The sequence below is a fragment of the Neovison vison genome, chromosome 1 (assembly GCF_020171115.1).
Source record: "Neovison vison isolate M4711 chromosome 1, ASM_NN_V1, whole genome shotgun sequence".
In the NCBI taxonomy this organism is placed as follows: Eukaryota; Metazoa; Chordata; class Mammalia; order Carnivora; family Mustelidae; genus Neogale; species Neogale vison.
Window position 1 is genome coordinate 59,425,152 of NC_058091.1, and position 14,697 is coordinate 59,439,848.

General features: G+C 37.1%; 1 protein-coding gene across 3 annotated transcripts in view; it reads right to left on the bottom strand.

Annotated features, from left to right (window-relative positions):
* Window positions 1–14,697, bottom strand: part of AIG1 (androgen induced 1) — a 270,821-nt gene that overhangs the window by 200,003 nt on the left and 56,121 nt on the right. For all 3 annotated transcript variants that reach the window (XM_044247585.1, XM_044247570.1, XM_044247613.1), the window contains exon 2: window positions 2,470–2,625. In XM_044247585.1, coding sequence (XP_044103520.1) covers window positions 2,470–2,625 — 156 coding nt within the window. The remainder of the gene's footprint in view (window positions 1–2,469; window positions 2,626–14,697) is intronic.

The following is a 14,697-nucleotide window of genomic DNA, read 5'->3' on the forward strand; positions in this document are numbered from 1 at the left end:
GGGGAAGGGAGGGAAAACTGAACGGGAAGTAATCAGAGAAGGAGACAAACCATGAGAGCGGCTTAACTATAGGAAACAAACTGAAGGTTGCAGGAGGGGAGGCAGGTGGAGGATGGGGTAACTGGGTGATGGACGCTGGGGTGGGCACGTGATGTGATGAGCACTGGACATTATATGCAAGGGGGAGTTATTGAAATCTATATGAAGTGGAGATGTAATACTTGTTGATGTAATGAAACAAGTGATGTAATATTTGTTAACTAACTGAATTTTAAATTAAAAAAGTTCAGGAAAAAGAAAAGGCAAGTGTCTGTAAAAGGGAAATGACTCATGATAACAGGGAAGATTACAAAAAATGTAAATATTGACTCTAAAATATCAGTGGGTAAGCCAAAAATAAGAGTTAAAGAAATAAGTGAAGCTGTTCATCCGATTGATTCATTATTCTTTAAATTCTTCTGCAAAGCTCATCAGGGTGGGAAGGGGCATACCCGTGGAATGAAATGTGATGTGACTTCCGGGCTAAAAAGGAGGGGTGAAATTAAAGGTATAATTACTTCTCGTCCCTTTTTCAAAACACAGAGAAAAGAACAAAAATAGTGAAATAGAGTAAAGTATCAAACATGATCAAGCAAACAAAAAGTCCCCCATCCTCTTTACAAACCATGAGGCGCACATGGACCAAATTCAGAAAGGACACTGAAAGCGGATGGGTATCTCGAGTCTCAAGCAGGTGCAAAGTTTCTGGCCAAAGTAATGTCAAAAATGTCTAAAGGGCATAGGCAATCTGCCTTTGATGATAGTGCTAAGAGGCACAGTTTAAGCCCTAGAGACAAAGTTTGATATGGCATAACAGAGGGAGAGGCAGAGCTAAGAGAAAATGTGTTAATACTGTATTCCTACTTATTTTTGTATTGTGCTACTATATTCCTTCTAGCCAAGGAGGGCTTCCAGAGGCAATGACATGCCTACAGAAATTCCAAGGGAATAAGCCAGTAAAGAGAAACAAAAGATGCGCAGGCTTGGATTTTCTAGATAATTCTTTCATGTACAGAGTATAAGCCTTTATACTTTATGCCCATGGAAGTTTTCTCTTCGATGATTTTTCTGATAGAAAGTATTTGAATTTTATATATTAAGTCCAAAGAAGGAAATACTAAATAGTATGGCAAGCATCTAACTGTCAGGTTAAGCAACAGAATTTGAGAGATTTGCTAGATGGTTTCAATATGAGCACCCATTTATTTTTTCAAAGGAAAAAGATGAGGGAATGAGCAGAGGAAGAGAAGTGTGATCAGATTACAAGAATCTCCTTGTGTTGCTTTCAAGAGCCAAGGACTACTTCATCCAAGAAAATACAATTCAGTACATAGGAAAAGCAATTCAGTGATAATCTGGGTACTCATTACTTGGTCTTAGAACAAGCATCTTCTGCCAGTTATAGATCTGGAAGGACTTTAAAAAAAAACAACTTCCTGATTCTGCCCAACATGGACCTTGGGCTTGATACACATTCTAGATCAGATCACTGGGGCCTGTTTTTTTTTTTTTTTTTTTTTTTTTCTATACAATGGCTGGCAAAGGAAAGGTCTGAATTTGAATTAGGTAACACGCGCTTCCTTGTTTTCACAATTTGAGATTTAGAGGAGTTTTCTCCCTCTTTTCCTGGCGATCCATAGGTTAATATCTATAGAATCTCATTGGACTCTGGCCCTTTAAAGAAACATGGTTTATGGGCAGATAATGGATGATTAACGGACTTGTGAAGGAAGTCAAGCAATGGAGGGACTCTAACAGAAAATAATGAAAATCAATGAAGCCAGAACAGACACAAACATAAAGCAGCATTTACTTAAGTGATATTAGCCAATGGCACAGTCGGGAGGGCGAAGCAGTTTGAGCTGACTTCCTCTCTCAAGTTTAAAAAATACTAGAATAGTCATAGACCCAAGGACCATACATTTTAAGTTCGGGCTGCTAAAGACACTGCTATGGGTTGAACTGTGTCTCTCTAAAATTCATATGTTGAAGTCCTAACTCCCCAGTATCTGGGAATGTGACTGTATTTGGATGTAGGGCTTTTCGAGAAGCAGGTAAGATTAAATGAAGTCAGTGAGGGGTCCTAATCTAATATGACTGATGTCCTGATTGGAAGAGGAGATTAGGGCATGGATACACATGTGAGGAGATCATGTGAGGACACAGAGAGGAGGTCACTCACTGGCCAAGGACAGAAACCTCACAAGAAATCAGCCTTGCGGATGCTTTGATCTCAGACTTCTAGTCTCCAGAACTGTGAGAAAATAAATGTCTGTTGTTTGAGCCCCCAAGTCTGCGGTGTTTTGTGACAGTAACCCTAGCAAACTAATTCACAAACCTGCTATATAACCAGCCCTTCTTTTTCTCTTAGAAGTCTGAAATAAGACCCAAGTTTCTTTTGTGGTTAGATGCCTTCTACATCATACTCACAACCCCAACAGGAAAGGCCAGGACGGCTAACATCCAGTCCCGGAGAGAGATGAGCTTCTTGAGCTGCCTTTCTTGTTCTTGGTTCCCACTTCCTCTAGTCAGGAGACTGGAAAGATCAGTCAGCACGCAAATGCCAAAAAAGACAGCCTGGATGACCTGGAGGGAGACAACAGCTGGTGTTAGTCAGGAAGATCTAAGGAGGCCCCAGCTGTAGGACAAGCGAGCAACAACTTTATGACAGACATATGATAAAAGAAGACCAGAAGCATACTTAAAAGACTAGCCCTACAAATGAAAAAGAAAGAAAGAAAAAAAAAAAGCAAAAGGAAGATATTTACAAATGGCTCTTATGGGTGAGAGAATTCATCCTAAAAACACTGCTTCCATTTTTGCTCACCTCAGGACACGTGCGAAGTAAGCATGCACATATATATCTAAATAGACCCAACAGAAAACAGTATCAAATATCATAATGACATGTCTATATTTTGAAAATATATCTATGATCTAGTTATATTGACTAGTGGGGTTTAACAAATATTGAAGAAAAACAAAGAAAAGAATCAGGGTAGCCTGAATAAGAAACAAGACACTTTTTTCTGAATGTGAAGAATTCTTCCTATGCTTTAATCTCCTAAATTTAGAAATGTTCTTGCCAAAGCTTCCAGTCCTTGAGTCACAATCAAATGAATGCAATAATCAAAACTGATACAGAGCGATTTTCTGTTGTCAAACCTAAATGATAGAACCTCTTTCTCAGGTTTTCTGTTTTTGTGAAATAAAATCTTCCCAAAGTAATATAAACAAAGATAAACCACACCTTATTCCCCAAAAAGCTTTCAGTTGTACATTCCCAAATCAATTACTAATTAAATTACTCACATCAGCTATGTGTAACTTGGACTATTACAGGGAGGATTCTGAAACACTACAATTCAGTAATCTGTGAAATTCCCTTAGTGGGGGCAAAAGTATTAATGACCCAGAGCTGTAAGTAGAGGCAGGAAGCGACTGTCATGTAGCTTAGCAAATGATAATTCAAATTATGGAAAGAGTAGAAAATACATTCCTTGGGCTTAAAAAGGCATCCATTTAGCACCAAGAATAGATTCAGGGTAATTTTTCTGGCTTCTTTTACCAGAAATCATTTACTGATGGTATATTTATAAGAGATACAACTTTACTCACTACTTCTTTAGAAAACAACAAAAAGTGTTGTGTAAATGTCCATGTTGGCAGTGGAAAGAACTTGTGATTCAATGGATGAGAGGATGAGTTCCTCACTGAGGCACAGAACAAAGGGAACAAAGACCCTCACAATCACGTGGTTCCATCCTTTAGCATAGTACTCCACACTCAGATTCTCAATCATTCTGTTCAAATTCTTATGTAAGCCATTTTGAAAATTCTGAATAATGGAGATACCATTGCTGACCTTAGTGAAATAAAAATCCTGCAGTATTTTTACATAAAGTGCAACCGCTGTGGTCTTCCAAGCTCACCAAATCCTGCCATTATTACCCAGTCTTAGCTAGAGTAATGTTCTCTTCCTTCTCATACCTTAGCCTGTCCTATAGCTTCAATGACCTAAGGTTTATTGTTATTCTTTCTACAACCAGAAACACCAGAGTGGGAGAAGCTGAGTCTGCGATTACTGAGCATGACCCGACTGAAGGGGTGGCAAGAATCATGTTGTGATGACCAGACATAATTTCAATGACTCAGGGAATAATTTTACACTTAGGAAAACTTTCCATACCATATCTTATCACTGTAGATGTTTGATCTTTACGTCTACCCTAAAGGGCTTTGAGAAATTGGAGTAGCTCGGCTGGGGAATAATAATCTCCATGCCAGTTTGGTCAGTGAACATATGAAAAGGTGTCCTACCTGATCAGTTATCAGGGAAATGCAAATGTAGATGACAGTGAGATAGCATTTCTCCCCTATATAATTATCTGTAATTTAATTCTCACAATACCGCTGGTTATATAGATGTAGAACAACTGGAAACCTACAGTGGGAATGCAACTTGGGACAAACCCTTTGAAGAATACTTGGCAGTATCTAGTGATTTAAAGATGCATATACCTTATTATCTAGTGATTTCATCACAGAGGGTATTCCCTTACTGGAACTCTCATACATGTGTTCTTGTCACATGCACACAAAAGTTAATTTCTGTATTCATTGCTTCAAAAAAGTCAGCCTATATGTCTCAATTATTGACTCGATAAATAAACAATGCTATATCCGTACAATGGAATTCTAAGTACATATCCGTTTTTCACTGTCACAACAAAACATTAAACAAAAAAGAAAACAAAAAAAATTTGCTACATTTTGCCAGCATTAAAATAAATTTCAAAAGAATGCAAAGATAGTTTTAAGGATGCATGTATATAAAGTAAAATATGAAGAAATCCATGGAATTAATAGCACTGAATTGAGGTACCTTTATAAGGAGAAAAAGATTTGGGGCACTTGGGTGGCTTAGTTGGTTAAGCATCAGCCTTTGGCTCTGGTTGTGATCCCAGGGCCCAGGGATCAACCTCACGCTTCCAGCTTCCTGCTCAAGAGGGAGTCTGCTTCTCCCTCTCTCTTTGCCCCTCCCCCTGCTATGTCCTCACTCTCTCTCATGAATAAATAAGATCTTTAAAAAAAAAAAAAAAAAAGAGGGTAAGACTGGAGGAAAGACACAAGGGCCTCAATTGTATCAATAATACTTTATTTCTTAAGTTGATTATTTAGGTATATAGAAGTTTATTGTATTATTTTCTATGTACTTCATTCTATGAAATATTTCCAAATACCTTAAAAATAAAAGGTAAACAGAATGGTTTTCATACTTTGGGGATGTAGTTGGCTAGTCTCTTTCAGCTATTATGCTTCTAACCCAAGTTTCCTCTATTTTAAAGATGGGCTAGTAATAGCAGGATTTAGTGAACTCCAAATGAAGTGAATTTTAAATTTCATGATCAAGTAACTGCTATCAGAGTTGCCTTCCCAGTATAAACAACTAGACATTTGTGCTAAATATATAAATCACCTTTTTCATATATTGAACTTTTTCCTCTGCAATCAGCCAAGAAATCTTTTTTAATTAAATGGCTCACCTGATGAGGTCAGGCCCACCTTGAATAATTCTCCTTTTGCCACATAAAGTATTGTAATTACAGAGTTGGTTATACTCACAGGATTTTACAAAATCCCATGGGAGGAGATTATACAAGGGTGAGTATCATTGAAATTCATTTTATTATTCCATATACCACAAGCTGTGGGTTAAATAATTTTCAGAGCTCACACAGAATGGAGAGTTATTCAAGTTCTGACCAGAGAGGCCTTACTGACTACAACAAGCATTCAGTAGAGACCTAAGAAGTTTATTACCCAAATAGTGATGTTAAAGTAGCCTTGAAATAAAAGCTACTTTACATCCACCCCAACAATACTTCAAAACAATCATTTAAAAAAAAGTTGATCTACAAGTAACTTAAATACCTGTAAAAACAAAATTCTACAATTTTTAAAAGATTTTTATTTATTCACTTAATTGACAGAGATAGTGAGAGAAGGAACACAAGTGGAGGGAGAAGTAGGCTTTCTATTGAGCAGGGAGCCCAGTGTGGGACTTGATCCCAGGACTCTGGAATCATGACCTGAGCCGAATCAGACACTTAATGACTGAGCCACCCAGGCACCCAAAATTCTACAATTTTTAAAGAAATATATCAAAATCCAGACATTTGACAATATCCAACATTATAATATTCAACATCTAATCAAACATTACTATATTTTCCAAGAAGTAAAAAATCTTTAACCAAGAGGAAAACAGAGAAATAAAAACAGATATTAAAATGACAGAAATATTAGAATTAATAGACAGGAACATAAATCACTAAATTAAAGTAAGTTCAAGAAGTTAAATGAAAATAAAAAAGACATTAAAAAGAACCAAACTGGGGGTCATGATCTCAGGGTCCTGGGACTGAGCTCCACATTGGGCTCCCTGTTCAGTGAGAAGTCTGCTTCTCCCTCTGCCTCTGCCCCTCCCCACTGTTCATGGTCTCTCTCTCTCTCTATCTCTCTCTCTCAAATTAAAAAAAAAATCTTTAAAAATTAAAAAAGAATCATAAAAGAATAAAACTGAACATTTAAAAATTAAAGATATTGTCTGAAACTTAAAAGTCACCTGGTGGAAATAATAGCAAATTAGACACCTGTAGAAGAAGAATTTAAAAATTGAATATAAAGCATCATAAACTATTCAAAATGAATCACAGAAAAAGATTTACGGGGCACCTTGGTGGCTCAATGGGTTAAAGCCTCTGCCTTCGGCTTAGGTTATGATACCAGGGTCCTGGGATAGAGCCCCAGGCTCTCTGTTTAGCAGAGAGCCTGCCTCCTCCGTCTCTCTGCCTGCCTCTCTGCCTACTTGTGATCTCTGTCTGTCAAATAAATAAATAGAAAAGAAAATTGAAAAAAAAAAAAAGAAAGAAAAAAATTTTAAATATCAACAGAGTCTCAATGAACTGTGAGAAAATGTCAAATGGACTAACCCATGTATACTGGAGTCCTAAAGGGGCAAGGAGGGAGAAGGAGGGATCTAGAAAAAGTATTAGAAGAAATAATGGCTGAAGTTATTCCAAAACTTCATTAAAACTATAAACCCACAGATCCAAGAAATGAAACAAATGGAACACACACAAAGAAAACTACATCAAGGCATAGTACAATCAAACGCTGAAAAACTAACACTTTAAAGCCACTGGAGGAGGGGCGCCTAGGTGGCTTGGTCAGTTGAAGGTCCAACTCTTGATTTTGGCTCAGGTCATGATCTCATAGTCCTTGGAGCCAGCCCTACGTCAGGTTTTGTACTCAGTAGGGAGTCTGCTTGAGGATTCTCTCCTTCCCCCATTTGCACACACATGTGCTCTCTCTCTCTCTAAAATAAGTTAATAAGTCTTAAAAAAAAATAAGCATTGGAAGAAATAGATATATCACAATCAGAAATATAAAGATAAGAAACTTCAGACTTTTCATGTAAAACAACACAAGCCAGAAATCTATGGAATGATATCTTAAAGCCCTATAAGGGAGAAAATTTCTCAAAGGTGAAAGATTTTTTCAAATTCTGAAAGAATTTATTGTCACTAGAGTTTCACTACAAGAAATGTCAAAGGAATGGAAAACATGATACCAATTAATTTCAAATCTATACACAGCAATGATAATTACTAAAAATAGTATATATGTGGGTAAAATATAAAATATTTATCTTTTAATTTATTTTATTTTTTAAAAGATAATTGACTAATGCAAAAATATGAGAACATATTGTGAGGATTTAAACACATTCAGAAATAAAATTACAGCAGCACAAAGGGAAGAAATGGGAGGCATAGGTTGTTAAGTTTTTAATTTTACATAAAGTGGCACAATATTATTTGGCAGCAGAGAGTAATAAGTTAAAGTGTGTTCCATAAACCCTAGAGGAACCACTAAGAGAATAAAATGGAGATCTTCAGCTAATGCATTAGTTGTCTGTGCTGCATAACAAATTACCACAAATTCAGCAGCTTAAAACACCACCAGTTTGTTCATTCACAGTTCTATATTTCTGTTGGATGCCTGGCTTCTATGCCATCAAAATCAAGGTATTGGTCAAGCATAGTTCTTATCTGGAGGGGCAAAGAAAGGAGCGTCTAAGCTCACTCTAGCTGTTGGTAGAAGCCAGTTCTTTTTTACTATAAAACTGAGGTTCATACTTCCTTTTTACATGTTGGCCAGTCATTTTCAGCATCTTGGATCTGCTCTCCCGCCCTTGTACCTGATCCCACCCCCCAATCCTCAAAACCAGCAACAGAACAGCAGATTCTTCTTGTACTTCAGATCTCTCTGACTTTCCCTTCTGACATCAATTTTAAAAAGCTTTCTGCCTTTAAGGGCTCAAGTGATAAGATCAAGCCCACATGGGTAATGTCCACTTCTTAAGGGCAGCTGTGCCATACATAAGGATACATAATCAGAGAAGTTATATCTCATTAATTCACAGGTACTCAAGATTAGACTAGGGCATCTTTGGCAGCCAATTTAGAAATTCTGTCTATCACAACTAATAAGTTAATACGGAATATAAAATGGAATACAAACAGTACATTAGGGTAATCCAAAAGAAGGCAGAAATTGGGGAAAAGGAACAACGGCTAGATGAGACAGAAAAAAAAAAACCAGTAAGATCTCGGAATTTAACCCAATAATGCCTATAATTACATTAAATACAAATGGTTTAAACTCTCCCAACCAATATCAGAGATTGACAGACTGCATTTAAAAGACAAACAAAAAGCACTTTAGGGGCATCTGGGTGGCTCAGTTGGTTGAGCCTCTGCCTTCGGCCCTGGTCATGATCCCAGGGTCCTGGAATCAAGCCCCACTTCAGGCTCTCTGCTCAGCAGGGAGCCTGCTTCCCCCCTCCCCCACCTGCCGCCTCTCTGCCTACTTGTGATCTCTGTCTGTTGAATAAATAAATAAAATCTAAAAAAAAAAAAAGCACTTAAAGTCAATAGGTATGGATTTGTTAAAAGTAAATGGATGTAAACACCAATTTTAGGAATGCTGGAATACTATATTAATAATATAAAAAAGTAGGTTTCAAGATAAAGGATGGTACCAAAAATAGAGAAAAACATTTCATAATGATAAAAGGGCAATTCCTTAAGAAAGTGTAATGATCTTATAAAGCAAAAATTAATTTAAAATGGGACTGAATTACTCAATAAATGTCTAATAATAATTTAATGATAAATAATTCACTGATTCTTGGGAAATAAGTGCCTTTATGAAGATTTACAAGAAAAGGAGAGGAGAAACCGTAAAATGCAAGGGGGGGAAGAAAGGAAAGGGAGGAACAGAATCTCATATTCGAGAAGAGAAAAACAAAAGTAAATCTGCAAATATAAATGTAATAGTCTGAGTAATGGTTTGCCAAACTTGGAAGATCGACTGCATTGTGCAGTCTTCCGGCCTTCTACAGTTGAGCCATCTTCTCATCCCGTGGTGTCATCTGACACAGCAGCCCCCTTACTATTGTCTGGTAGCTCTCCCTGTCCCTCTCTGTAGACTCTCCACTGGGTCTCTCTGCCTTGTAACCACAGTGCGGCCTCCCACTTCACCTGAACTGCCGTGGAAGACTTCTCCAATGAGTGTGTGGAGATCAGGGAAAGGAAGTACCACAAAATGATTTTCTACTCCTTTCCAACTATCAGAAGACTGAGAGGAAATTGTCGGCTTCTGTTAGTTTTTGTTTTGTTTTGTATTTTAACTCACAGTGGCTAGTTTTCAAAAGATAATCCCTAAATATTATAGAACAGTCCACCATTCTCTAGGGAGAAGCATGGACAGACTTTTGCTTATGTTCCTCATTTAAGCAGTCAGCCAGTACTGTTAAGCTAACACTTGAGATTTCTGCTGCTTTATGAGAATTTGATTTGAGCTGACAGGCAACCAATCGCTTTAGGGACATTGTACTCTATTGCCTATCTGTATCATGCTGTCCACTGCAACTTAAAATTCATTAACATAAGAATGGGAAAGTCCTATGGAGATGCACAAGTGAATCTTAAGTAGGATTACCTTGAAGCATTATTTGGCTCAGGCCACTCTGCAGAGCTGGCATTTCCAAACCATCAACTCAGCATGACACACATATACACCATCTGGCTTGGAGTTCTTAACAGGCTGGCTGCTCTTATTATTTTGTATCACGTGTAGAAATGAAGTGGTCAAATGTACCGTATCTCTCCAAGAAATATAAATAGGAATTTATCACAATGAAAAAAAAAAATCCCAGGGTATTTTGAACTCACTCTAGTATTTGTTCCTTTAAAATGTTCTCTACTGTTGAATAATTTCTTCTGCATCTTCTCTCCACCCCCTCAACTCTCTCTGTCAAGAGATAATACATTATTTACTGAGTCATTTTAGGCTTAGGATTCATTTCCACTAGTATGGAAATGTACCCAAATTCCATTCATATTTTTATCTTTTCTTACCCATAAGTGGATTTTATCAAATTAACTTAATATTATTTTTCTTTTTTCTCTGGAATGCACTGAACTATTACAATTCTGTTTCTAGCATAAGGCAAATTCTTTAGACTTCTACCATTTAGTCCCCAACGTTTACGATACGGTTTATCCAGAATAGGTTTTATTTCACTTCGTTAGGATCATCTTCAATGTCCTCAATTATATGTAATTACACCAAAGATTTAAAAGAAAAGGAGAGGAGAGGAGAAAATGTCTATATATTAGGTTATGTCATTACCATAATTATTTGCTAATTTACATTTCCATCTAACAGGCCAATTTCAGGCAAGAATAAAGAATGCACCAAAGTAAGAAAAGCAGCATTTTACATAAGAAATGCGAATCACTGTTTATATGAATTTTTAAACACCACAGTATGCTTCTCTTGACCACTGGGAGTAAACTTCCAATGGCTTGTATGTTTCATGTACCATGTTTTGACTATATTGGATTTCATAAGATTAACATAAATATTACCATAATATTTGAAAATGTTGCCTATTTTGAAGTTAATTTAGACACAGTGGCAGAAGAAACAAGACAACTCTAAGGGGGTAGCAGTGGACACTGGAGTGATGTGGATCATGGGCTGAAAGAAAACCGGAAAGAACAGATGGAAAGAAGGCAGTAAGTTTTTCAGGTGTCATAAGGGAGGGCCTGGAGGAAGCCCCTGTGTAAGGATCAGAGCATTAACTAAAGGGAAATTTAGATAAAAATGAAAGCAATTCATGGCAATATCTGTGTTTAGTGAAGAATAAATTTAACTGGGGAGTGAACATGTGGAAACAATATAAGGGCCATGAAATAGCAGTACTATAAAACACAATCTTCAAGGAATTCCCCCCTCTATTCGACAAATAGCATATTTTTTAATAGCACAAAATTCCTTCTTCTTATTATTAAGATAAAGTGTGAATGCCCAAAGGATTTCATCACCACGAGACAGTGACTCAGTATGAGGTCAAATGAGTGAATTCTGCAAGGATATCCTTTGCATTTGTTTCCAGTGCGTTCCTTGCCTGAGACATCTGAGTATCTGTAGCAATTCTACAGTCCCAGAAGTCCATCAGCTACAGGGAGGTAGCCATCAGTCACATGTTTGGACGCTACTCTTTGGAGAAATCGATGTCTTTAAAACTACCACAGACTCTCTCATCCACAGAGATTGTACCCGTCACATGCACTGGCTGTTGAATTTTCCTCTACTTCCTGCCCTGAACAAGACAACGTGGTTCTCACACTAGTGACTATAACTCTGGTTTTCTAAAACATTTAAGTGATGTGCTGTAAGCCCAAGGTTTTTCAAGAAATCTTCACCACAAACATTTTTGAGGAGATGGACTCACTGCATCCTCAAGCCCGTGGTTTTCAAAATGTGATTTAGAATCCTTGCCCATGTACGCAGACATTTACCTCATACTGCTCTATCTCATTACTGAAAATCGATGAAGTAAGCCATAAGTCACCACAGGCAAGCAATCCATTCAGACAGACAGAAAGAAAAATAAGCTTTTCAGTCAGAAATAACGCACTTCAATGAGCAGCTTCGGAAAGGAAAGCTTGTCAACAAAATTCATTACAATATCATGTAATTGCTTTCAATATATAAGGAGCAAGGAGAACAGTCGTCCAAAGTAGGCATTTGGATATGCTTCACAAAGTAATGGGTGCAATCACACCATGTTCCAGCAACAGCCCGCTAAAAGTACAGTGGGGACCCTTCCAGAGACTCCATTCGAATCTGCAAATAATGAGAGAAAATTCCCTTCGGGTGTTCTCACTTCGTTTCACTGATACTATGAGCTACTCAGAACCTGTAGGCTTAAAGACTTTTTAAACTATTAATATTAACACAAATCCCTTTTTAACACTGAATTAAACACACCATTGATTTATTTAACAAATATTTATTGATCACTGTATACAAAGCACTTAGTGAACTAGTAATGCAGAAACGTGGGTTATGAAGTGATCGTGTGTTGAACTGCAAATGCGAATGCAAATGCAAATGCTTAGAAGTGTCTAACCTCTAATCTGGTGGCATCTACGTCTGTTAAATACATGGTATCTAGATGTAAGCACAATAATAGTGATAAACAATTACTGAAAAAAATGTTGTGTCTTAACACAAATCTGTTCTGGAGTGCATTGTCTGTCCTAACATCATAAAATGTGGTCCCACTACCTTTTTCCTCATTTCAGCAGAAGACGATTTAAGTGTCAAATGTAATCATTAAAGAGCTAGATAAATCTGAAAACTACATTTAAAAGGACATTGACCTGAATTAAGACCAAATCAGATCTTAATTGATTAGATGATATAGAATCAGATAATCATACATAACCTGTGTATAATCTGTATATAATAAAATGAGTTACATATATTAAGAACACAAGCACATATACATGTGAACTTGTGTTAATAAAATCAATATGAAGATGTGGCCCCTGTTCTTAGAATTTTCTATTGTCAATATTTAATAATCTACTGATTTTGATCTAACATTGAATCTACACAAAGTCTATGTCTATACAATTGTAGGTAACTGTTTGGCAGGAACTGATGGCTAACATAGTTACGAAGGTGCTCTGTTTCTAGATACTGATTTCCGCCTTCAGAAACACATCTTTCAGACAAAAATTTCTGGGTGGCTTTGAGAGATCTCACTCCTTATCAGCCAGTATTTGCTCAAATTGGCCAGTGTTCTACCATATTCACTAATTCAATATATCATTTTGAAGTTTACTGTTAGAGTCTGAAAAGTAGAAGATCATTCTTTTCATGTCTATTGTCCAGTATTTCATGTAAGACTCCACAATATTTGCCTCTAGACTGGAAATATTAATTAAATCCCAGAGCCCTTACAGTTTGAGAAAGTATGAAGCTACTGTTCAAAGAGTCTTCCCACCATCTAACGTAAGTGACAATGAAAATATCAGACAAAATTAAAGGTCTCTAAGACATTTTAAGATTTCATTAATGACAAAAAAAATTAGATAATACCAAGTAGGGGAGACGATATGGAACAAATTAGTGGGAGTGTAGCTTGACTAAATCGCTTTGAAAGACAATGGTATTACCTAGTGAAACTGAGGATTCGTATACCTGTGAATGGTTTTATGTACATCTGGAGTTCATAAATTGGAATGAGATTGGAGATTTAGGTATAGGCTTTCATCCTTCAGTCTAGTATGAAATTAAAGAAAAAAAGATGCGGTACCATTATTTATTATACTAGGAAACAAATAAATATATCCAATTCTCAGTTACTTAGGTAACAAAATAAATACAGCCATTATTTTTTTTTTTTTTTTTTTTTTTTTTTCCCAATTTATTTATTTTCAGAAAAACAGTATTCATTATTTTTTCACCACACCCAGTGCTCCATGCAAGCTGTGCCCTCTATAATACCCACCACCTGGTACCCCAACCTCCCACCCCCCCGCCACTTCAAACCCCTCAGACTGTTTTTCAGAGTCCATAGTCTCTCATGGTTCACCTCCCCTTCCAATTTACCCAAATTCCCTACTACTCTCTAACGCCCCTTGTCCTCCATGCTATTGGTTATGCTCCACAAATGAGTGAAACCATATGATAATTGACTCTCTCTGCTTGACTGATTTCACTCAGCATAATCTCTTCCAGTCCCGTCCATGTTGCTACAAAAGTTGGATATTCGTCCTTTCTGATGGAGGCATAATACTCCATAGTGTATATGGACCACATCTTCCTTATCCATTCATCCGTTGAAGGGCATCTTGGTTCTTTCCATAGTTTGGCGACTGTGGCCATTGCTGCTATAAACATTGGGGTACAGATGGCCCTTCTTTTCACGACATCTGTATCTTTGGGGTAAATACCCAGGAGTGCAATTGCAGGGTCGTAGGGAAGCTCTATTTTCAATTTCTTGAGGAATCTCCACACTGTTCTCCAAAGAGGCTGCACCAACTTGCATTCCCACCAACAGTGTAAGAGGGTTCCCCTTTCTCCACATCCTCTCCAACACATGTTGTTTCCTGTTTTGTTAATTTTGGCCATTCTAACTGGTGTAAGGTGATATCTCAATGTGGTTTTAATTTGAATCTCCCTGAGGGCTAATGATGATGAGCATTTTTTCATGTGTCTGATAGC